The sequence below is a fragment of the Schistocerca cancellata genome, chromosome 1, assembly GCF_023864275.1.
Source record: "Schistocerca cancellata isolate TAMUIC-IGC-003103 chromosome 1, iqSchCanc2.1, whole genome shotgun sequence".
Taxonomy (NCBI): Eukaryota; Metazoa; Arthropoda; class Insecta; order Orthoptera; family Acrididae; genus Schistocerca; species Schistocerca cancellata.
In genome coordinates, this window is record NC_064626.1 from 797,940,933 (window position 1) to 797,965,943 (window position 25,011).

At 38.4% G+C, this 25,011-nt stretch overlaps 1 protein-coding gene across 2 annotated transcripts in view; it reads right to left on the reverse strand.

Moving 5' to 3' along the window:
* LOC126187797 (colorectal mutant cancer protein) overlaps positions 1-25,011 on the reverse strand; it is a 582,723-nt gene that overhangs the window by 12,175 nt on the left and 545,537 nt on the right. For both annotated transcript variants that reach the window (XM_049929077.1, XM_049929086.1), the window contains exons 9-12: positions 22,380-22,627; positions 14,304-14,431; positions 8,609-8,792; positions 3,969-4,179 (exon numbers count right to left, since the gene is read on the reverse strand). In XM_049929077.1, coding sequence (XP_049785034.1) covers positions 3,969-4,179; positions 8,609-8,792; positions 14,304-14,431; positions 22,380-22,627 — 771 coding nt within the window. The remainder of the gene's footprint in view (positions 1-3,968; positions 4,180-8,608; positions 8,793-14,303; positions 14,432-22,379; positions 22,628-25,011) is intronic.

Below are 25,011 nucleotides of genomic sequence, written 5' to 3' on the forward strand. Positions count from 1 at the left end.
TTTCCATCATTTAAGATAACTTTTTCTCAGTTATAAAACAATGGAAAATCAAGGATGGAATGTAACAGTATTACGAGAAGGAAAGTTGCTACTCACCATACAGTGGAGATGATGAGTCATAGACACGCATCTACATCTACATCTACATTTATACTCCGCAAGCCACCCAACGGTGTGTGGCGGAGGGCAAATGTAACTCTCACAGAATTGCAGTCTCAGGCAGTTGCCTGTGTGTCTATTGGTGACAAAGGCCTTAATGGCCAAAAGTTTTAATTGTGAGAGTCTTTTTGTTGTGCCTATCTGTGACTAAGCATCTCTCCTATATAGTGAGTAGCAACTTTCTTTTTAATATTTTTCTCAGTTGTACTCCTTTGCCATGGTTATGCCACTTGAAAGCAATGTTTATTCATACAGATGAGTATTTAATAGCAAATTGAAAAGTAAAATACAGTACTTTGTCAGTATGTCCCACTTAGATAATGTGCAGTCACTGATTGTATCTTTTTCATTTACTAAGATTTTTTTGAAGAACAGACACATGTAGGGGTCATGTGGGTAACATTAACTGTAGTGAACACTATAGCTGTGTCTTACTTATTCCAGAGAGGGACTGAAAGTAAACAAAATAAATTTGCTTGTACTTACTAAATCTGTACTGAGTATAGGAAATAGGTATAGGTACTATGTGCCATCTGAGATTAAGATAAACATAATTACTGCATTTTGGTTAGGATATCAGCGCAAGGTGAAAGCAACATTTCATATGAAACTACGCAAGTACATTTGCATCTACAACAGTTTATGTGTTGTGCATACTTTTGACTGTTTTAGAAACTTGACCTAAATGAGATGAAACGCGTAAAGAAAAAGTATTTGTTTTTTTTTCCCCTTCTTCTTCTTCTTCACTGAATTAAGATTTTGTATGATATATTTTAGACACTTTGCTTTGTTTTGTGAGTGTGAATGGTAATCTCTGCTATGATTTTTAGAACTGTTTAACAATACTCATGACTGTGTTTTCGTAGATTTTCCCGGTGTCTTACGTGTTTATGCCCGCACACCGTTAGGCCGTCTTCCGCTCACGCCCCAACATCGTGCAGCCCGCCTCCAGTGGTGTCACGACAGGCATGAATGGAGGGACGAATGGAGACGTGTCGTCTTCAGCGATGAGAGTCGCTTCTGCCTTGGTGCCAATGATGGTCGTATGCGTGTTTGGCACCGTGCAGGTGAGCGCCACAATCAGGACTGCATACGACCGAGGCACACAGGGCCAACACCCGGCATCATGGTGTGGGGAGCGATCCCCTACACTGGCCGTACACCACTGGTGATCGTCGAGGGGACACTGAATAATGCACGGTACATCCAAACCGTCATCGAACCCATCGTTCTACCATTCCTAGACCGGCAAGGGAACTTGCTGTTCCAACAGGACAATGCATGTCCGCATGTATCCCGTGCCACCCAACGTGCTCTAGAAGGTGTAAGTCAACTACCCTGGCCAGCAAGATCTCTGGATCTGTCCCCCATTGAGCATGTTTGGGACTGGATGAAGCGTCGTCTCACGCGGTCTGCACGTCCAGCACGAACGCTGGTCCAACTGAGGCGCCAGGTGGAAATGGCATGGCAAGCCGTTCCACAGGACTACATCCAGCATCTCTACGATCGTCTCCATGGGAGAATAGCAGCCTGCATTGCTGCGAAAGGTGGATATACACTGTACTAGTGCCGACATTGTGCATGCTCTGTTGCCTGTGTCTATGTGCCTGTGGTTCTGTCAGTGTGATCATGTGATGTATCTGACCCCAGGAATGTGTCAATAAAGTTTCCCCTTCCTGGGACAATGAATTCACGGTGTTCTTATTTCAATTTCCAGGAGTGTATTCGGCAGCGTACCCGTGAAGAGCAAAAACAATATTCATGACTCTTTACACATTATTTAATTAACTATACTGCAATTTTAGTAGAACAACCAAGTACTGAAAAACTAGTCCAAAAAATTAAATTTTAGATGTAAGACAGGTAGCTTAACCTCCATAAGTGTTTTTTAGCACAAGAGAGCATATTTATTTGTGTCAACAATGGTAACTAGGGCTGCATGCCAGTGACACTTATATTCAAGCTCTTTTGAATGAACTTTCACTGACTGTTGTCTTGGCCTATCACTGGTTTAATGTTAGCATCACTATCAGTAGCATTTTCTTTAAAATATTCATATCAATGTTGCTTTGCTACTAAGCAGGTGTTTAGTGGCACAATATGGAATTTTGTGATGAAAATAATAAGTCTAGTTTTATCACAGTGTCTCTTATTAATCAACTGATGAGTTTTCAAAATTCAAGTGAAAGACACTACAAATCATCTTGCTGTGGCACCCTCCAAATGTGGCCTACATATCTGGAAGGCCACCAGATTGCAACACTTTGTTCTTCAAAATACGTAGACCAAGTTCAGAGGGCGTTACAGCAAGCTGATTTGTACTATCACTTGAATTTTGGGGACTTGTCAATTAATTAAGAACAGAAGAATCACAACTGTCTAAGATGAAAGTAACAGTCCTATGAATATTTATCCTGGATATGCTACAGGGACTGATTCAGACATAAACACTTTGAAGACGAGCAATGCAGCTAAGTACACTCAAAAAAAGACAAGCGAAGTAAAACCTATGTCGGCCATTTCTCGTGTTTGTAAATATATTCCAGAGTTTGCCTTATATCTGTCATCTGAGTGAAGGTACTCTATGATGCTAGTGCAACAATGAAATAATACAGATAGCAGCACCTGTCACTTCTTTTGGTGGGAAAGACATACAGACAACAATATGTGCTACTTGCTTCACAGTGTTTATGTTCCCCTTGTTTCACACACAGTGCATAGGGCATCGACTGTCGTCTGTGACTTGCTTCATATTTATTGTCAAGGTGGCCCTATAGCACAGTACTGACAAATAGAAAAGGGCTAGCTAACAATCTCATTGCCCAGAAACTAATCATTCATTTTGCAGATGTGGATTATAGTAAAAACACAGATGGTGTGGAGAACAGCAACCAGCTAATGGGCTCCTAACCTTTTGGGAGGCAGCAAAAAGCTTTGTATGCTTTATGTAAAAAGTAGAGACCTACTAGCAAATGTCTTGTTGAATTGGTTATTGAATTGCCAACAGCTTTGATAAACAAATGAGCCCTGGCTGAATCAACTTCCACTCAAACTACTTAACCTGTAAATAGACTCAGTGGAAGATGTTTTCGTAAATTGACTTTGGCTACACAAATATAAAAATAGCCTCAGAGGAGATGCATTGTTTGTGCAGACTGAAGCAAGGCCAGGGAAACCATGTCCTTAAACAACTGCTTAACAGCAAAGCAACTTTCCTATGGATATTTGCAAGGAGCATGCTACAGAATTGCAATTAGAGTAAAACTGAAAATATTTTCATACTAAGTGACCTATACAGAAATGTATTTGCAGTTTTGTTTGTGTAGGTGGAGTCATCCTGAATAGATACTGCTCATCACATCTTTCATATGATGCCCAGTGTTAAAGGGAAGCATCAATTTGTTTCCCATAACAAATAAATTGAAATTTTACATGCCCCTTTGATAGAGTGGTACTGTGTGCCAGGATAGTGCTGTCACCTGCAGTACTGGTTATTCTTCATGTTTTCATAACCCGTTAATAAATATTGATAAAAGCAATATTGCACTAGATTAATTTGGGACTGCTCTGTCTAAGGGGGCACATAAAATTCTGCCTTAAAAATCATTTTGTTTGTAAAGGAAAACGAACTCACTTTCTGTTGACACTTGGCATTGCATGAAAGACATTAAGAGCAGTATTTGTTTGCGGTGACTCCAGAAACAGAAACTGCAAATATCCACTACAATGTCAGAGAAAATGCAACTGACAACTCTTAGGAGAGAAACAACGTATAATACTGCATTTTCCCCCTTCAACCACTTCATTACCTGCATAAGAACAGCTGTCTCAAGATCAAGCTTTCTGGCCTCTGCAATAGACACTGGTGGACGAGGAGATGGAGGTTCTGCATGGCAGCTCTCCAGTTCAACTACTGTGGCCCTCACTGCACTGCGTTCTGCCTTCAGTTTTCCTATGTGATCACGTAGTCTTCTTTCCTCATTTTGGCCCCATTCACTGCATTCCCCTGAGCTGCTTGTGCTGCATAAATAACATTACTTGCCAATCTAGACTGTAAATGTACAGCTGGCTTGCATTCACAACAAACAAAAACTTGATAGTAACTTCACAGCTTAGTTTTAAATGAACAAAAATTACTTTTTTTTTTAAGTTTTGTTAAATATTCTGATTATCACTAAACACTGACCATTGGAAAAACACTAAGTTATCTTCTTCTGACTGGAGTCTGCTCTCACTGGCAGTCAATACAGCTCTGTTAGCAGTTCAACGCCATTATCTGAATTTGGCAATTTGGTCACTAGACTTGTATACCACCTGTATACTCATTCTATAACTATCTTCCATACCTTGCATATGATCTCAGATTCCCATCATTCTCTTAATGCATTGAGGTGTGTTTGAAGTTGTTTAAGGCTGTAGATACCGCACTGAATACCACAATCAGATGAGGAGGAAGGGAAAGGGCACTCGTGGAATTTGGACGAATAATATTCTTGCACAAGGAATGGAACTGTGAAGAAACTCTGGGTAGCAGAAGAAACTCTGCAGCTGATCTACAAAAGAAGGAAGTACAAAAATATGCAGGAATGAAATATAAAGAAAGTGCACGAAAGCCAGTGTGAGAAAAAGTACAAAGAAATTGACAAGACATCTATATAGTTGTGAAAAGTGACCCTAAACAAACATGTTGCGAGGCAGTGAACTAAAGACTATGCTTTATTGGCAGAACACTCAGAAGATGCAACAAATCTACTAAACCAACTGCCTACACCATGCTTATCAATTCTCTTCTGGGGTATTGCTGCACGTTATGGCGGACAAGAAAAAAGTTCAAAGAAGGGCAACTCATTCTGTGTTATCCTGAAATAGGGAAGAAAGTATCACAGATACAATACACGAGTTGGGGTGCCAGTCATTACAACAAAGGCATTTTTCATTGGTACTACATGTAAAGATCTCTCCACTATCACCAACTCTTCCAAATGCAAAAATAATTTGTTAATTCTCACTTACATGTTAGAAATGACCACGGTATAATATAAGAGAAATCAGAGCTTGTGTGGAAAGGTGTGTGTGTGTGTGTGTGTGTGTGTGTGTGTGTGTGTGTGTGTGTGTGTGTGTGTGTTTTCATTTTTCCCCATGTGCTATTCATGAGTGGAATGGTTGCGAAACAGGCTAAAACTGGTTTATGAGCCCACTGCGAGCACTTAATGCCGAAACAACCTTTGATGCAATTAAAAGTGAAGGTGTCAACAGTAAGAGTTCAAGGTGAATTCCACTGTTAAAAGCAGAGGAGAAAGGGGATGGATGGAAAGAGTACATTGAAGGCATTGTGAAAAAGGAAAACTGTCTGGTAACATGGTAGAAGAAGAAGAAGAAGAAGAAGAAGAAGAAGAAATGGAAGTCGATATGGTGGATCCAGCATTAAAGAGCCTAAGTGTTAAATATCTTTGGAAGACTTAGGAGCAAATAATGCAGATGGCATAGACATCAGCCCTTCAGCATTTCAAAAGTCATTGGAGGAAGCAGCAACCAAATGACTACTGAAGTTCGCCTTTAGACTCTGAGCCTGGAAGGATTTCTTCCACGCAATCTCAGTGATAGCAAGAGCAGATAAGTGGAAGAGCTACCACACAATCAGCTTAACATCTCATGCATCCAACTTGCTGATGTGATAAATACCCAGAAGGATGGAAAACAAAATTAAGGATATGTTGGTTGCCGACCACGCAGACTTTAGGGAAGGTAAAGGTGCCAGAGAGGCAATTCTAATATTGCACTTTGCAATGAAAGCAAAGCTTTTAATAAAAATCAAGACATGTTCATGAGATTTGTCATAAATATAAAAGGTGTAAGATGTTTGAAATTCTGAGCAAAATAGGTGTACACTATTGGGAAAAATTGATAACACAGTATACACAATGTGTACAAGAACCAAAAGGAAAAAATAAGGATAGAAGACAAAGAATGAAGTATTTGGATTAAAAAAGGTGCGAGATAAGGACCTACTGTTCAGTCTACACAATGACGAACCAATGACAAAAAATGAAAGAAAGGTTCAGGACTGGGATTAAAATTCAGTGTAAAAGGATATCAAGATTTGCTGGAGACATTGCTTTCCTCAGTGCAAGTAAGGAATAACTGCAGGACCCATAGAATGGAATGACCACACGCAACCACAATGGACAGAGTAAACAGAAGAAAAACAAAAGTAATGAGGATTAGCAGATATGATATTTGCAGTAACTAAAAATCAATAAAAGTACAGGAATGCTGCTACCTTGGAAGCAAAATAACAGATGATGGGCATAGCAAAGAGGACTCAATAAGCAGACTAGTGCAGACAAATAGAGCATTTCTGGCTAAAAGAAGACTACTACGAGCAAACATCGACCATAATTTGAAGAACAAATTTTGAGAATATATGTCTGGAGCACAGCATTGTTTTGTAGGAAAACCAGAAAAGGAGAGAATTGAAGTATTTAACATGCAGTGCTACAGAAAGATGTTGAAAATTACATGGACTGGATAAGAAGTGAGGAGGTTCTGTGCACAATCAGTGAGGAGAGGAATATTCAACATTGACAAGATGGAACTGGATGTACCACATTTATTAAGACATCAAGGAATAATTTCCATGGTACGACAGGGACTGGAGGTGAGAATGTTGCATGCAAGGGTAGGGGTGGTGTTTGTAAGTAGTTGAGATAATGTAAAGAATGTTATAACATACCATGATTGTTGACTTTTGACCAGAAATCAACAGAGAAAATGAAACTTACTGGCAGATTAAAACTGTATGCCAGACTGAAGCTTGAACTCGGGACCTTTGCCTTTCATGGGCAAGTGTTCTGCCAACTGAGTTACTCAAGCAAGACACATGATCTCTCCTCCAGCTTTACATCCTCCAGTGCTTTGTCTCTTACTTTCCAAAGTTCACAGGAGTTCTCCTGTGAAACTTGTGCGACCAACACTTCTGGAAGAAAGGATACTGTAGAGATATGGCTTAGTTACAGACTGGGAGATGTTTCCAGAATGAAATTTTCACTCTGCAGCAGAGTGTGTGCTGATATGAAACTTCCTGGTGGATTAAAACTATGTGCTGGACCAAGACTTGAACTTGGGGCCTTTGCCTGTTGTGGACAAGTGCTCTGCCATAATACAATTTATGCTGTGAGGATGGGTTGTGAGGTCCACTGAATCCTCCCATACACTCGAGTAATCTCCTGCAAATAGTTATTTTAAAATGTCATGAACTATTGACCAAAATAACTGAGATATCAACACAGAGTCTAGTTTGAATGTCACAGCACTTTTCTAAATATAATAACATTAGTGTTTGTATTCTGTACTCATCTGCAAATTTGATACCTGACTTCTCTGGGAAAGTTTGGGGTGTTACTAAAGTTTAATGTGAGATCTGAACTATGGAACAACTTGTCATTATTCACACACATAAAGCATTGCAAATTGTTAAAAATCATATTAACAGCTTGAAAAGTACTGGAATGAAACTGAAATAATTCTGAATTTCAAATCTGACATATAGCTCCTGAGCCATTAGCTTACATTTCAGAGCTATATTTTTACTCTTTACTTTTTGAAACATTAGGAGACTTAATTGGTAAATGTGAAAACTTCTGGATAGTCAATCATGTATCACTTTTAGTTTGCTGACTGTAATAATGTACAGGCAACTGTGAAGAAAAATTTAAGGGGAACTGGACAAAGACAAGTATTGCAGCAAAGAAACTGTATGTTTACTGATGGAAGAAAGAACAATGAAAGATCATGACACCATCTTAGTATTCATGAACTTATACAACAGTCTTCAATAATATAAGGTGAAATGAAAGTAACTACAGAGAAAGATTAAGCAAGGTTATAGGCTTCTCAACCAATGATTAGAATGAAAGGAAATGTCTGAAAATGAGAGAGGAATAGATGATGTCCTTGTGGTTCAAAGTAAGAAAAGTTATAGGAACTGTGGCACGGAATGGACAGTTAACTCAGCAAACAATATTGATTACAGATAAACAAATAAGAGATTAAATTAATGAAGAGTAATTCAGAGGGAAGTTTCTGGGGGGTGGAAAGGAATCAAAGATGTACATTTTATTCAATTGCAATATAATAAAAAGACATACTCTTATGAAGTAATAGTGTTATACGGCTAGTATTAATAATATTAAAATATAATACAATAATTTTAAGAGACATTATATAGATAGTCTTCAATGGAATAGGATGTAATTATTGTGAAGTTATTTACTTCAATGACACTCAATTAGATAATCCAAAAGACATTGAAAACTTTCCACAAGTTGTCAAATATATGAATTTACCCATGTAAGAATTCCTTTCTGTACTAATGTTAAGTTTCTGAAATTGTTTAGATTATGACATTAATAGACAGCTTTATGAACTTGCAGGGCAAAAACATTAATACCTTGTTGTATGGCTGTATTCCTCCCAAGGCGATGTGCTGATGTTAATAGCATTACTGGCCAGAGTAGCTTCCAGTCTGGCTAAAAGATGTCTTGCAACTGTTTCTGTTGCTCTTCTGTTCTCACTGGCACGGCGCAACAGACTACCAATTTCTACAGCATCATTTTCACTATCTTTGGATTCATCTGGAAAAATACGTTCTTGTTAAACAAAGCTGCAGCAGAAGTTCAATAACCAGTTTCACAGCACTAAAGTTACTCATCAGGTTCATATTCAAATCATTTACAGCGAACATAGAAATTTATTAGACACCCCCATGACTCTCAGTTAACTATTCTTATTATGAGGGTGTGCAGAAAAGAAATGCCTTCAAATTTTTTATGTCAAAATTCATATAGCCTTAAAATAAAACAAATACTAGTAACATTCTGCATCTTTCTCCCTCACATCTGCATTTTTATTTCTCAACATAGTCATCCTAGCAATGAACACATTTCTACCTATCAGAGACCAGTTTGTTGATACCGTCACTGTAGAATAATTTTCTTGACGAGCCTCAATCAAAGCAAAGTTCTCAAAGGTGTTTTTTAAATTCTGGAAACAACTGAGAAACAGATGGGGCCAAGTCGTAACTGTATGGACGATGATCGATGATAGTGCGCCATTGACAGTGAATGTGTCAAATTGCTGCAGATGTTGCAGCCCTCGTGTGTGGTCTGGCATAGTCATGCTGTAGGAGGGAGTGCTCAAAGTGTGGGCAAAATCTTTGAATTTTGAAACTCGGTTACACCACACTATTTCTCACACGGACCATGACAGGATGCCTCAGACCCCGCGGCTACCCTGCACAGCTCACATACTGACATAGTTATGTTACACATCACCATGTTACATGCTACAAATCGGATCCCCCTAGATGCAGAGGGCTGCACCTGTGTAGACATGGATAATAAAGATGTAGAATGTTAATAACATTTGTTTTATTAAAAAAAAAGCTTTAAGAATACTCACATAAAAGATTCAGAGGCATTACTTTTCAGGACACCCTTGTAAATGTAGTAAATTCAAGAATGTCGTAATGTTTATATTCTATCAGTCAGCTGAATATGTTCTGTTTTAAATCCCCCCCACCAATATAAAGTTCATAATTAGCAAGTTTTACCTGGTGTTACTGGTAAGATACTTTCAGGTGTTCATGCATTTACTTCATCTGCCAAGATTATGATCTTCAGGTCCTCTTTTACATATAACTACACATTCTTATCAAGTTAATATTACTATATGTGTAGTATATGAGCAATTAATAATAATAATAATAATAATAATAATAGAAATGATGACGATGTTAGATACATTAATCAATTCTGTAATGTGATTAAGGACATCTAACAAAAGTATGGTAGTAACAGAAGCAATCAAATCTGAGGAAAAAGTTTACTGGTCCAGAGAAGAGCAAGAAATAAAAGGATAACATTAGCAGATGACAGAGAGGAAAGAAAACAGTAGTACACAGACATAAGGAGAGTGTGGATAGCGTTGAAATGTGGCCAAAATATTGGTTCAATGCTGGACAGAAGGAAGACAGCTGGGATGTGCCAAGAGGGAAGATAAATCAATGGAAAAGGTAAAGCTGCGATCTACTCTTGAATGCAGAGTACTTTTTGAATTAGATACAGGTTACTAGGTGATTGTTCCATGTCCATATGACTAAAATGAAGATGGAGATGGGGAAAGATTTAAAGTTATCCATAGGTACAGGCAAGATGCTGGATGTATAACATCATGAATTGCAGCTACAGAATGATGATAAGTGTTTGACATTCGAGGAGAGATATTCAGGACATCAGTGACTCTGGAAACAATGAAGAAAATAGTGTGAACTTCCTTGTCACCTGTCTGGTCACATTGAGCACAGGAAAGACTGATGTGATCAAACAACATATATTAGAAGCATTTATGGATATTTTAAGACATCTGGAGTTTCCATTATTTGTGCCAAGCTGAACTAAACCACAGTAGTAAGCATTCAGCTAGACTAATGACTGTTTATTTTATTTCTTCAAATTTTTGGCTTGTAGTTAGGCAAGAGAAAGATTACCTGCATATTCGATAAGTTTTTTCTTACCAGTTTTAAAGCTCACCAAAAATGATTCCAAAATATTTTACTGCTTTCAGATAGTGTAATTATATACAATCAAGGATAAATGTTTGTTGATCAACATTCAGTGTGATAAAGGGGCGACCTGACAGTTCTAAGTAATTAAAGTCCACATTTTGTACCCATCATGCTACTGTATAGAGATTGACATTCATGCCTGATACAGAAGCAGAAATGATGTTCTGTCTGGAATTTAGATACTAGATGTCATCAACAGGTAAGATATCACAACACAGCACAGATGAATATCACTGAGGTGCAGTGAGGAAAGCAATAGAGCAATGAATGAATCCTGTGGGACACTCATGAGCGTATGTTTCCATGATGACTTTTTAGATGTACGAACAGATTACTGATATCTGTTTTTAAGGTAGTTGTCAGCCACAGTGTTGCCCTGTTTGAGAAATTCAGCTGCTTTGTTTTCATAAGTAGTATACCAAAATAAAACGTCTTGCTGAAATGAAAGTGTTACAATGTTCGCTTCACATCTATTCAAGGCATGTTTGACATTGTCAGTGACTTTTATTAACATATTTGCTGTGCTGTGGTGTTTACAGAAGCCTGTCCTTCAACTTATCATAAACACCATTGTTCAATGCTTTAGATATTATGGGTAATAAGCTGATCAGTCTAAAGCTGCCATGAGATTTTGGGTATCATCACTGGATATCGGCTGAATTAAGTTTTGTTTTCATTCAGTAGAATATGTGTTGGTAATCAAGGAGAAATTGAAAATGTTTGTGAGACCTACATCTGAAGGTATTGGCCAGCAAGTTTTTATCGTAATTTTGTAGTGTCCTGATAAGAATTTTCCTTTTTATAATCACGACACTTTGTGTTTGATGATGATGTTGTGTGTATCTCTGAACTATCTTGCCATTAAATATAGCTGTTCATATTCAGAGTACATGTAATCTCAACCAAAGACCCAATTTCTGTGTGACTGAAATTTAGAACATCGTAATTTCCTGCAACATGCATCATTCCTTCTACACTGTGTTTCCAGAAGCTTTCTATGGTCTACAACATAAGTGACACAGTATATTTACATACAAGCGGAAACTTCATTCATCTGATCAGATAACACTTTTCCAGTCTACTACAATTCACGTTTGTTCTTTGTTGCATCACTGTATTTGGGCAACTTTCTTGGCAAGAATGTAACTCTTCACTTCATGTCTATTCCGTGTGATTTCCTTTAAAGTGGTAGTTTTGGAATGTATTTGAAAGGATTCACATTGACATCTTCCACCAACTTCTACAGGTCACTGCAGCAAGTTTCAGTGTCAAGCTGGGACATACAGACTGTTCCAGTCCATTGTATTTGTCTTCTGCCTCCAATTCTGATGTGAATTCTACCTGGACAGGGACATTTACCACAGCTTGTACATATTTATGATCATATATATGGTGATAATTATTCAAAATTTGTCACTTACTATGCAGGGCAACCTCTTACATCCTCAAAAACAACTTTCCACTTTTGTCCCTTTGTCACATCAGCCTTGCCTCCGCCTCCAGGTTACTCATAGTTAAAGAGGCAGTCACTGCACCATACCCTCACCATAGACACTTTCAGTGGTAAATGTTGCTGCTGCATTAATCAAAATAAGATCTGAAATAAAATACAGTATTTCTTGTCTCCCTGAGAAATGCGTGAAATAAACCATCAATTTTCTGCAGCAAACAGGTTATGTACATTGTTGATGTAAATAAACACACTATTTTGGATGGAGTTTTCTTCCTTCTTGCATCATGGCAAAGTTGTCATGAAGAAACTCTTGTGCCATTATTACTATGTATGAAATTGTGCTGGAACATTTGTGTAAGAGCCAGTTACCAAAAGAAAATATCTAGAGTGACCATCCAGCACAAACTTAGATTCTAATTTTTACATTATTTTACACTTTAAAGGCAATCTGTATAATTACTGTATTATAGAGGTCTCCTTTGTAATTTGGTACCAAATTGTTGCAACTACTCATAACTATGGATTAATATGCAAATTGACTGTTTCAATTAAAACAGCATGAGAATTAAAAGAATATTTAATTTACTTTGAAGAAAAAAAATAAAAATAAAAGTGACTTTTCTGTAATTCAATCAGAAGTTGGAATTTCTTACAAAAGTCTAGCACTGTAACTCAATCCAAGTGCAGCACTAAAGAGTCAATCACCATTTCTAGTTCTACAGAAAGAGAACTTTCAGAATAAAACTAAATTTATGAAAAATTTACAAATCTAGAAATTGTGCCAATGCACTTCATTGCTGACAAAATCTTACTTTCAAAAGAGGTAGAAATTCTGGACTTCAGCTGTGGAAACCTGACTGAAATATATGACAAGAATTTAAGTTTAGAAACAATGCTGTAAGAATTGCTTCAGAACATACACCCACAATTTGCTTCCTTTATTAATGATATAAGAATATAATGCCATTTAATGCAAAAACTACATGAATAAATTCATCATTATACTATGCTATGCAGTGGAACAAAAGTAATGAAATATCTGAGCAAATAATTTGTCACAGGAGGTTGTACCATTACATATATTGAGCAGAGACAAGAAATAAAGAAGAATAGGTGAAAATAACTGCACCAGTTTAAGTTTGTGAAAATTTGATATTCTGTAAAGAAGGTGGTGTACTGAACTAGCTACAAGTACCTAGAATAGTAAATGATGAACATTGTAGAAGTAGCATACTAAGATAGCTAAAAGTAACTAGAACATAAATCACATAAATATGGGATTGAAACAAACTAAGTGTCTGTACAGATTGGAAATCAGTATGATAATGTCCACAACATAGTAGTTGAACAAAGTCTATGAAAACATGGTGGGCAGAAGATGACTTGTCTCAGTAAAAGTAGCTGATAGTCATGCAGAAGACAGCTTAGTAGAATATATCTGGTTGACCATACAGCTGTTCCCAGTTGCTGGAGTTTGATGGCATCTTACACAAAATATTTAAGTTTTTCCAGATAAAATCTGATCACAGCTAGGTGAATTTATACTTAGAGAACTGCACAGCTCATGGTGTTGCATATTAGCTAGTATGCATTGACCATCAAAGCTGCTACACAAAATGGGCACAGCAGATCAGAGAAGGGCAAATGGCTAACTGTTGCTACTGCCTTATCTGTAGTTGCAACCACCAGCACTGAGCAGTTAATGCATGCCTTTATATCATCATTGGATCTGTCTTGATCTGTGTTTGGCAAATTTTTGTGAATTTGACTGAAATTACTTAGGCCAAAGAGTCATTACATTGTCTCAACATTAATCTACACACTCAGCCTATTTCCAAGCCTTCATTAATTATTTATTATGTAGTTTCAAAAATGTTGGATAGCTGATTCTTTTGTAAAGTATCCTTATTATTAAGATTTATTGATAATTAGTGCAATTATGATCCTTTAATAATTTTCCCCTATTGCCTCATGCAATTATGAAAGTTTTAATCATTATTTTCCTTTTGTTACAACTAAGTATAACTATTTACTGGAGATATAATATTATAACATAAATAATTTTACCTTTTCCTGCAAATTTTCCAATACCAGCTGCTCTACAATTTGCAAGGAGCAACCCGAGTTCACTTTCCAACAGTGCAACCAAAACATCATAAGCTTCAATTGCTCGGTCACTATATCCTAATGCTAACCTGAAATTAAAAAATAATTGTTCACAAATACAACATGAATGCCATGAATAATCATGAGAGCTGTTCTGACTGAATAGAAAAACCTAGACATCATTTTAGTGAATTACAGATCTGTATTACAATTCCCGAGTTATATTTGATCTGTGATCTAAGCATAAAAATTAAATGGCAAAACATCTGTGGGCTATGATAGCATTAAAAAGCATTTAAACAAATATGAGTAAGTATAGACAAGAAGCTGCTACGTAGAGATGAGAACTGAATAAAGTGAGTGTAATTTTATACCACAATGTAAGAAATACTATGATCATGATACTTCAACATCAAGAAGAGAAAAATAAAGATTTTTTTAAAAGTCAGAATCTTGTATTCCTTTTATAGTTCCTATCAACATATTTGCTTCCTGCTTTTATTCTACTTACTTCCTTAACTCCTTTAACAGTTGCAGACATGCTCGCTAACGTTGTCTTGAGTGGTGAGTTGTTACTGGCTACCTGTATGTAATGCACTGTGTTTGTGCTGCCACCAGGTATTGAAGTACAGGAGTGATCTGCCCCAGTCTGTGCTGAATACATAAATGTGTAACATTGGCAGTGATAACTCTTAGTGACCAAGTTTTGTCACTGCCAAGACCAACTAAACATAGTGACTGTAAATATTTATTTGTTTAATTCATTCGTGTTCTGTTGATTCGTAATACAAGCGAATTACTTGGATATGGAATGAGTCATAATTATACATGAGAACAGCCCTTACAGATGTTAAAAAGATACAAATAGTATAGGAACAAAATATGCTAATAATTACAGGCTTAAGTATTTCATGCAATGAAACAAAGGTATAAAATAATCAAATAATAAAATTATAATTATTCTACATTTCAGGCTACAAATCTGATAGAGCTAAGTACATCATTAGCCTGAGCAAAAATTTCCATGCTGACTTAGGTTATCACATTCAGTTACAAAGTGGTAATAGCAAATATTACAAGTACAATGTGTCATATCTAAATCACAATGTAGAAATGTTTACATTAAATAATTCATCAAGAGACTAAAAAGAGTTTTTCAGAAGATATTCCTTCAATTTACTCTTGAACTGTGGCACTGCACTAGTAAGATTTTCTATGTCTGGGGGGAGTGCATTAAACACCTTTGTGTTTGAGCGGTTCACCCCTTTTGTACTAGATTAAAGTTTTTTTATCAACATGTAAGCCATTTTTTGATCTTGTGTCGCCGTCATGATAGGTAATATTGGTTTTGTGCATGGGGAGGTCTTTAATTAAAAAGAATATAAGGGATAGGATATGTTGTGAGGTCATTGTAAATATTTTATGTATTTTAAAAGATTTCTGCATGAATGATTTCCGTTAACTCCTCTTAAAATTTGGATTGCTCTTTTTTGAGTGACAAATACTTTATATGCCATTTGTTGCTTACCCCAAAATATTAAGCCATAGGACCACAATAAAAGAAAATAACCAAAATATGGAGGGTTAACAGCATCAGTATTAGCAGTTGCTGCTATAATACATAGAGCATAAGCTGCTGAACTAAGTCTTATTCTCAAGTCCAGAATATGGCACGACCTTTTGTGGAGGGCTAAAATTTTTGAAGAATGAACTTTATGTATATCTGGATCATTACAGCTTAGACTTACTCGTACATCCTCCTAAACTTTCTGTGATCCCACATAAATGAAAAGCCAGGCTATTGAAGCTGAACCAGTTTTGGATATCATGGAACACAAAGTAGGCAGATGTTGCAATGTCATTGTCATGTGTTTTTTCAACTAAAAGAGATGTATTGTCTGCAAAGAGAGTAAATTTGCTAGTAGCTTTTGTAAAAAGTGAAAGGTCACTAACAAAAATAAGAAAGAGCATAGAGCCATGCACATAACTTTGCGGCTCTCCTGTACTCACTATTCCCCAACCAGATGAAGGTATTGTGCCATCTTCATGATTCAGTGATACAAACATTACTCAGTTTGTTAATTTCTGACTTTGAAGCTATGACACAAACTGAATACCATAAAGGTAAGACCATAAAGATATTAAAATGTTTCTCTTTCAAGTACGAATTATGTGTTTGATGAATTTCATTATGATTTTAGAAAGCCATTGTGAAAAGGATGTGTCACTTGTGATTCATTTCAGTTCTTTGTAGCTCCTTCGTTGCTACCTGATCATTACCTGTGCTGTTGCATAAGAATTTCTCATTGCACTAACTCAAAAAATCCTTTAATACTTAAGCGGTTTGTTTTTGGAATGCTCCTCACACATTGCCCTTTGTTGGGCAACATTATCTAGCTCATGTGGTATGTGGACTACCCTTCCAGTAATAACACTTTTGTGACCCGATACTGAAGTGTATAATAAAAAAATCAAACTTACAACTTTATAAACAGAACCTTAATGTTGGTGAAGACAAACAGAAAATAGAAAATGTAATGGAAAGATGGAGAGGTGAAAGAGTGAAAGGCATGGATAGTTCCAAAAACAAGTTCTGGTATCCCAGCCCAATGAACCTGAAAGCCCACCAGAATACAGGGGCATACATGACAGCTGCTAGGTGGCACTCCTAATATTTGCAAGCATTGCTGCTGCCGCCTCAGCATTTTGAATGGGCCATGTTCCCCTCCCCCATGCCAGCCTGTCAGCCCCTGCACTGTAAAGCTAGAAGCACAGGGATCTGGACCTCAGTCATGTACTAACTGCACTCTTGTATTGTTCGTTGTACTCATTGTTGTTTGGTTCCTGATACTACTACGTCTGGGCTCTTGATTTGGTTCACTCTCTGGACTTGTCATTCTGCCACATTGTCTTCATCTGACATCGTTCTGTGTTTTTCAGTGACTCACCATTGACATCCTCGGCCAGTCGTCCAGTGTCTCCTGGTTTGTCCACTTCTGAATACTAAAACAGGTTATGAGGAAAAAGGTTAACAATGTCTTATGGATGTGAACCTTGTGCAGTTGTGGAACAGCAAAAGCTACAGCTACTCCTGCAGCAGCAATTGCTAGACCACTTCCAACAGTAGTTGCAGCAGCAAACTGACTTGTTACATCAGGAAATTCAGCTTTTGTCATGTTTGCAAGGTCTTGGCTCACAACTCGTCTAGGCTGTGGTTGCTGCCCAGGAGGAGCCCTGCCCACCCACATTTTCAACTTTTAATGATGCCAAAGAAGACTGGGACACTTATTTGCAGCAGCTGAAACAGCACTTCGCCACTTTTCTGGTTTCTGATGACACTCTCCAATGGCTGCTCTTCCTTTCTTGGGATTCCCGGTAGACTCTCAGTAAAGAAGCTGGCACCATTCCCACATCTGGTTGCACTCACATCTGAGGAGATATGTTTGTTGTTGTCAGACAATTATTTGTAGTGTTTCCATGTGGTCACATCATGCCTTGAGTTCCATAAATACCACAAGCAACTGTGTCACTCATATCGCTGGTGGTTGACAGATTTGCAAGGACTGAGTCGACGACGTGATTTCACTTGCACAAACCCGTCTTGCAGAACCTCATATGCAGATTCCTTGATTTGAGGTGTGGTGGTACAACTGGCCTCTGATCTGAAAGTATGTACTGCAGCCCTCAAGCTATACAATCCTTTGTTTGACAATATTTTGAAAGTCATGCACTCTTTTGAGACTACACAGGCAGCAAATGAACTCCTTTGGCTCATTCCGGATATCGGCAGTTCAACTCCCACCAAGGGGATGGAATTCTCTTAAGTTCTTTTCCTGCCCACAGCATTGTGATTTGTCTCTTTTGGGCATGTCAATGGCATGTCAATGGCCTTTGAGCAGCCAGTCACAACGCTTTGGCGTAAGCACAGGGCTGACATCCTGGCCTGACTGTTCCACAATGAACCAATAATGTGTACTGTCTACATTTATGGGCACACTTCACCCATTGCAGAAAGAATGGGCATCCGTGAACTGTCTGCAGTTGAGCATCACAACAGCTGAACTCCACTCCACAATTGCATCAAGGGGTGATGCATTAACTCCAGGCCTTCATTCTCCAGGGCAATCCTCTCACCACTAAGTTGTTTATTTATTTCATGATTACACATCAGGATGTTCCTCTCCAAGTAGACACGGGAGCAACTGTCTCCCTGGTGAGCCTCCCAACAAATGATCACATGAGTTACCCAGCAGTGGCCCCACCCAACCACAAATTGGTTGCATGCGATGACAGCTTAGTTCCCCTCAGAGATCAATTCACAACTACGGGAGATTGCAACAGGGTTACACAGCTGATAAAACAGTTTGTTGTCAACAGTCACTTGACTGGTAACATTTTCGGCTTGGATGGCTTCTCACTATTTGGTTTCTACATCACGGACAAAGTTCATGTCGTCTCGAACATGGTTCCCTTCCAGAAACTTGACAACTTTGTGCCTCTTTTGCATCTCTGTTCGAACTTGGCATGGATTGCGCCACCAATTTCAAGAAACATATTTCTCTACATCCAGATGCAGTGACTGATTTCTGTTCACCAGTTCTGATTCTGGCCTTCCTATGTATGTCGTTAAGCTTGAACTAGATCACCTTCATGAAACTGAGACAATTGAACCTGTCAAAGCAAGTGCTTGGGCCACACCCCTAGTAGTGGTTAAGAACCCAAATGGCTCTATGGAGATTTTGGGCTGACAAGCAATGCTCAGCATACTTGGAAACCTACCCCATACTATGTCTGGAGGACGTCTTCACTCAAAGTATGTTGGTGGCTAGGTACACTTCACAGATGCTAATTTTATAGGCACCACTAGATGAGGAATCACAACATGTTATGGTCATCAATAAATGCTTTGGCTAGTACAAATACAAATGTTTGTCCTTGGAGATCTCTTCCACTTTGGCAATCTTCCAAAGATACATGGAACAGTTAATTATGTGCATCCCAGATTGTACCAATTATCTGGCTGACTTATCTGTTACAGGTCCTATGTGTCAGAGCCACCTGTGCAACCCCTTTGCTACATTACATGATGCAGGGCTCAAGTGCTGCTTACACAAATGCCAGTTTTTTTCAGGAGAAAGTGGAATACCTCAGACATCTACTAAACAAAGATGAGGTTCAGGCCACTGACTGTAACATTTCAGCTGTAGACTCTCTTCCACATACACAAAACCTACAGGAAGCTGCAGGTCTTTTTGGGTAAAGTGAATTATTATTGCAAGTTACTCCTGCAAGTAGCACACACTATGTACCTCCTAAACTAGTTGCAGAAGAAGGGCATTTAGTTCTGATGGTCAGGCTGCCTGTGAGCATGGTTTCATGCAGTTATGCTTAGCATCCTGCCTTTTGACTTGTTCTACATCGCGCCCCCATGTTTTGGCTGCTGACACTTCCCCCTGTGGCACTGGTGCAGTGCTGGCACTCCGCAACTATGATGGCATTGAGTAACCGATTGCCTGTGTGTCCCAGACACTGACTTCACTCAAAGAAACTGTCCATGTACCAAGAAAGAGGCTTTGGAGATCTTCTTTTCTATTAAGAAATTCCATGTGTACTTCTTTAGGACCAAGTTTACGCTCGTTACTGACCATAATGCGTTGATTGCTCTCTTTGGGCTACATGCACAGCTTCCAGGATGTACAGCTGAAAGGCTCCATTATTGGGCTCTTTACTTAGTTCTTATAGTGACAACTTTAACTACAAGCCTACTGTGCAACACGCAAACATGGATGCGCTCTGATCTACCCTCAGGACTAGACCCGGCATTTGACTAACGTGAGATCTCCTGTTTCCACATTGACATAGAATGACAACATACCATGGAACGGTTTCCCTTTACTGCTACTCGAATCACAGCAGACACGTGTCGCAATCCTACCTTACAGCATGTAAAACACTATGTGCTACATGGGTGGCCTATTTATTTTTCAGAATCTGTTGGTTCAGAACTCTGGACTTGGGCCCATCTCTCTCATAATTTACTTGTTGTCTCTGATGTTCTCCTTCTGAATGCAACCCACTGTGTTGTCATCCTGACTACCCTACGCCTTCATGTCTTGGACTCCTCCATTGTGGGCATTGGAGTATGTCATGGCTGAAAGCCATTACCAGGCAACATGCTTACTGAAAGAAGACTTGGAGGCTATGGAGCAAAGATGTTCTGCATGTGCCCAACATCATGCTGCTCCGCCTCAGTCTTTTCCCCCTCCCCATCCCCTACCCACCTCTGTCATCCTGGGACAGCATTCATCTGGACTTTGTTGGTCCCTTTCTGGGCTCTATGTAGCTTACTGTTGTGGATGTTTATTCCAACTAACTGTATGTGGTTAGCATGGCGTTCACCACTACAGCAGCCACACTCAATACACTTATTCAGATTCTAACCATCAAAGAGCTTCCCCGCACCTTCATGTCAGACAGTGGGCTCCAATTAATGGCAACAGCCTTTGAACAGTTCTGCACCACCAATTGCTTCAAATACCCACTTAGTCCAACTTTTCACCCCTACTCCAATGAAGAAGCAGAGAATGGTGCGAACATTCAAACAACGAATTTTGAAAGTATTGGGTGCATCCATGTCTGCAGTGGCACTCACAATGTTCCTGAACACTTACAGGACCACTCCTGTCCATGACTGCAACCCAGCAGAGCTTCTTCATGAGCGACAGCCACATACTCTCCTCCATCTCCTGGCACCTCGGAATCCCAGACCTGACCCACTGGATGACACCTGTCAGATTCAGTAGTCTTGGCACATTCATATGAAGCAAACCCTACATGGATGCAGGCTATGGGGATGGCCACCCATGGGCAGTACCTTATGATGGTTGACACTCCATGGAGTTTGGAGTGTTGGCACACCAACCAGCTCTGTTCCCTCCTACTGACTGCACCACCAACAATAGGTCACTTGGAGTTGGTGCATCCACCCTTACAAATCCGTCAACCAAAAGGGGGATGCTTCAGGCCCTAGTGCCCCTTTCAGAGGGGGATCTCATATCCTGGCCTGATGAGCTTGAAAGCCTGCCAGAACACATGGACCTGAACAGCCACTAGGTGGCACTCCTAAATTTTTCAAGTGCTGCTATCACTGCCTCAGTACTATGCATAGGCCATGCCCCATGTGCCAGGCTATCGGCACCCATGGCTGCACTATACAGCTAGTGATGCAATGCTCAGTGCTCAGTCCTCAATCATCTTCTGACTGTGCTCTCATATTGCTTGTAGTATTCATCGTTTTTTGGTTTCCTGTACTGCTGCGACTAGGTTCTTGATTTGGTTCCCTCTCTGGATTTGTCACTCTGCCATGTTGTCTTTGTTCTCTGTCCATCACTGTTGTTTTTTTTTTTTTTGTGTGTTTTTCAGTGATTCACTGTCGATGTCCTCGGTTGGTCAGCCAGTGTCTCCTAGTTGTGTCTGATTCTGGTTACTATACAAGTTTTGCACATTCATGTATTTCGAAATCATGGGTGAAGGAGAAAATTTTACTGGTGGCAGTCCAAGGGCATTAGCCCATTTTATTATATATCATATAATATACATGTATCCTTACAGCACTTGGGCAATAGAGGTTTGAAGCAAGCTACTTTTGCTGAGGGTGTACTCAACCAAAGAGCTTGTATCGTGTCTGTTCAGACTGCTCCAGTAACTTTTATTTTGGTCATTCGCAAGTTTCTTTTCAAAGAATATTAAAGTTTTAATAATCACTTTCTGGAATATGGGAAGTTGCAAGTTGATGTGAACTGCACCATCAGTGAGAACATGACAGTAACAGGTGAATTATTTGTTGAGAAACTTTAATGTTTCATTTCCCTTTCATCCTTATCTCTGCTGACTCAGCGAAAATGAAAATAGTATGAAAGAATATTCAATTCATCTATTTATTTTCATCTTAAAATAAAAAAATATTCATTTTTGGATGTTACCAATTTCAGCTCTATAATAAAGGCAGCATTTCTATTTCAAAATAAATATACTAACCTGAGTGCTGTGGCATTTGACTCATACTTTCCAAGCAGCAAGCTAAGGCGGTCACACTGTGACTTGCTGTCTTCCAGGGTGAGGGCTAGGACAGTATTTTGAGCTCTAAGATGTTCTACACGACTATTCAGTCTCTCCGTTTCAACTTCAAATTGCCGCCTTACAGCTGCTTCACCATGGGTCAATTCTTGCAGATCTGCCTCTTGTAATTCACTAACTAATGTTTCTGCCACCTTGGTGCTGCATACCTGTTTACAGAAGATAAAGCTATACATGCCAAATTTTTATAGAAGAGCTTTTCTGCTATATTGAAGCACTCTGAGGAGAATAAGATATACATTAATTAAATATGCTAAAAGACCATTATGAAGCCATAACATAAGAACTAATTATAAACTTTGTTAGATTGAATGTGAAATGCTTTTTCTTATTTCCACAGGTGGTTCCAGCCGAACAGCATACCTCCTTTTCTCTCACTAACTACGGCAGTTGTGCACATTTGTGATGATGTATTGTTTTCTGGCCTGAGCAAATATGTCTTCCATATTAGTAAATTTCTGTTTGAGCAACTTTGAGCTGTTTCAGGATAAAGCATCAGGCTTTTGTTGTACGTTTAGCAGAGTACATATTTCCTAAGCTGAAGTATAGATGGCATTATCAAAGGTTTCCAGTATACAGTGAATGCTTTTAAAGAAGTTTATTGTTTGTCTACAGTATCAAAGGGATCCTGATAATTTAAGAAAAATTTCTTCTACAGACTGATGATGTCAATAATTTTGTGTTGAGGTATGCTGCCTGTGATAGTGCGAAGTGGAGAGTGTAATTAGTGTAAGAGGGTCCAGTGCCAACAGGAAAGTTTGTCACAGTAGTAAAAGATAATTACTCTGGAAATGGAGCATGGCTTGACAAAAAAGAGAGGTGCTTGACAATATTCTGGAGCTTTTGTGGAGAAATGGAAAAGTCAGATATTACCCATTTTTTTTGGGACTACGGAGGTGAAAAAGCTACCAAAAGTATTACACAATTGTAGATGCAATCTCTCCCTCTAACTAAAGGATAATTTTGTGAATTACACGAGAGGTGATTGCATAGAGCAAATCAACAAGCAATCTTTATTGGAGGGCAATTAATGATCCATAAAGTTACTGTAGCCATTAAAACGAATTTAATAAAGTTAGGGTTTTGTGTGCTTGTACATACAGAAAAATTCTCATATGAAAATGCCATCAGCTCTCACCAGATGTTGCAAATGATATGCATCTACATGTAAACACATTGACAGTGTACAGTACTTAAATTCATAAAAAAACACAAAAAACATACCACCTGAATCAAAGACCAATCATTTACAGTCAATCTTCTAAGGTGTGTTCCAATAAGAATAAAGTATATAAATTTTGTGACTGCTTTCACATTCTTTCTCCAAACAGAAACAGTTTTAACAAGTAGTGTGAGTAGAAATCATGTTCATGAAAACTGACTGTGTTCTGAACATAGGCTTTATACCACTTGTCTATTACCTCTGTTACCAGGAGTATTTCTCCTCAACTGTATCTCCAACAGATCTAAACCACTAAATCTCTTATTTCTCAGAAACCATTTGGTTGTGGACATAATATATATCAACAAAATTCACTAATTTCTGAGTGTTCTACCGACTTCACCTTGTCTGAAACTGATCCTGAGTCATGGCTTCGACCTTAACTTTTTGGGAACACAAGTCCAGTGATCTGAATCCTTTAACAAAATTCGATTCTGACTGGCATACAACTCGTACGCCATTCATCAAAGTATACTGATTGCAGCGTCCGTCTCTCCTCATGGGATCACTGTGCGATAGTGTCATGTACTTGGAGAAACTATCAGCATTGTCTGTCATCTGTCATAATTGAAATGAGTGGTATTTTTCTAAAGTACAAAATTCTGACTTGTGAACTTCTCATCCTCAGGCACAGTCCCAAACAATAACATGGTTCTTTTTCCTTGTAAGGTGTTTAGCAGAAAATTTTAAAAAAAGGGTAGTACATGGATAATGGCCAAGTTGTCTGGGATGCCTTATGAAATGGAAATAAGTGAAATAAAGAGAAAAAAAAGAAAGAAAACATGTCTGTAATGAGTACCAAAGCCGAAGCCTACTTTATCTTGTACAATCAGTGACCAATAAAGATTCTTGATTATCTTTGATTTTCCATATTGTCAACTGCACTTCTTATACCATGGGAAAAGCATCCTATAATTATAAAGAAACTAAACAAATCATACCAAAACGTTTACATCGAGTGTCATAGAAAGTAATCATTACAGTAGCACCATTACTGGATTCCATTTGTGAAGAGTCAGAGACCGATTATAATGTTCATTCTGTTTGATCATATTTTATCTGCATTATCACTACACAAATTTAATGCACATCTTCAAATTATTTTCAGATATTACTTAGTAGACTGACTCATATTTTCACAGAAAGTAAATAATGATTTCTGCATCACAAACAGGTAACTATTTGCAACAGAAAATCTATATTGTAACTGAATAACTTGTCAGGATTGGGGTTCATAGTCATGTAAAATTCTGTAAATGGCACCTCAGTCACCTTCAACTGTAAAAGTTATTTAATCGTACTATTCTAAGT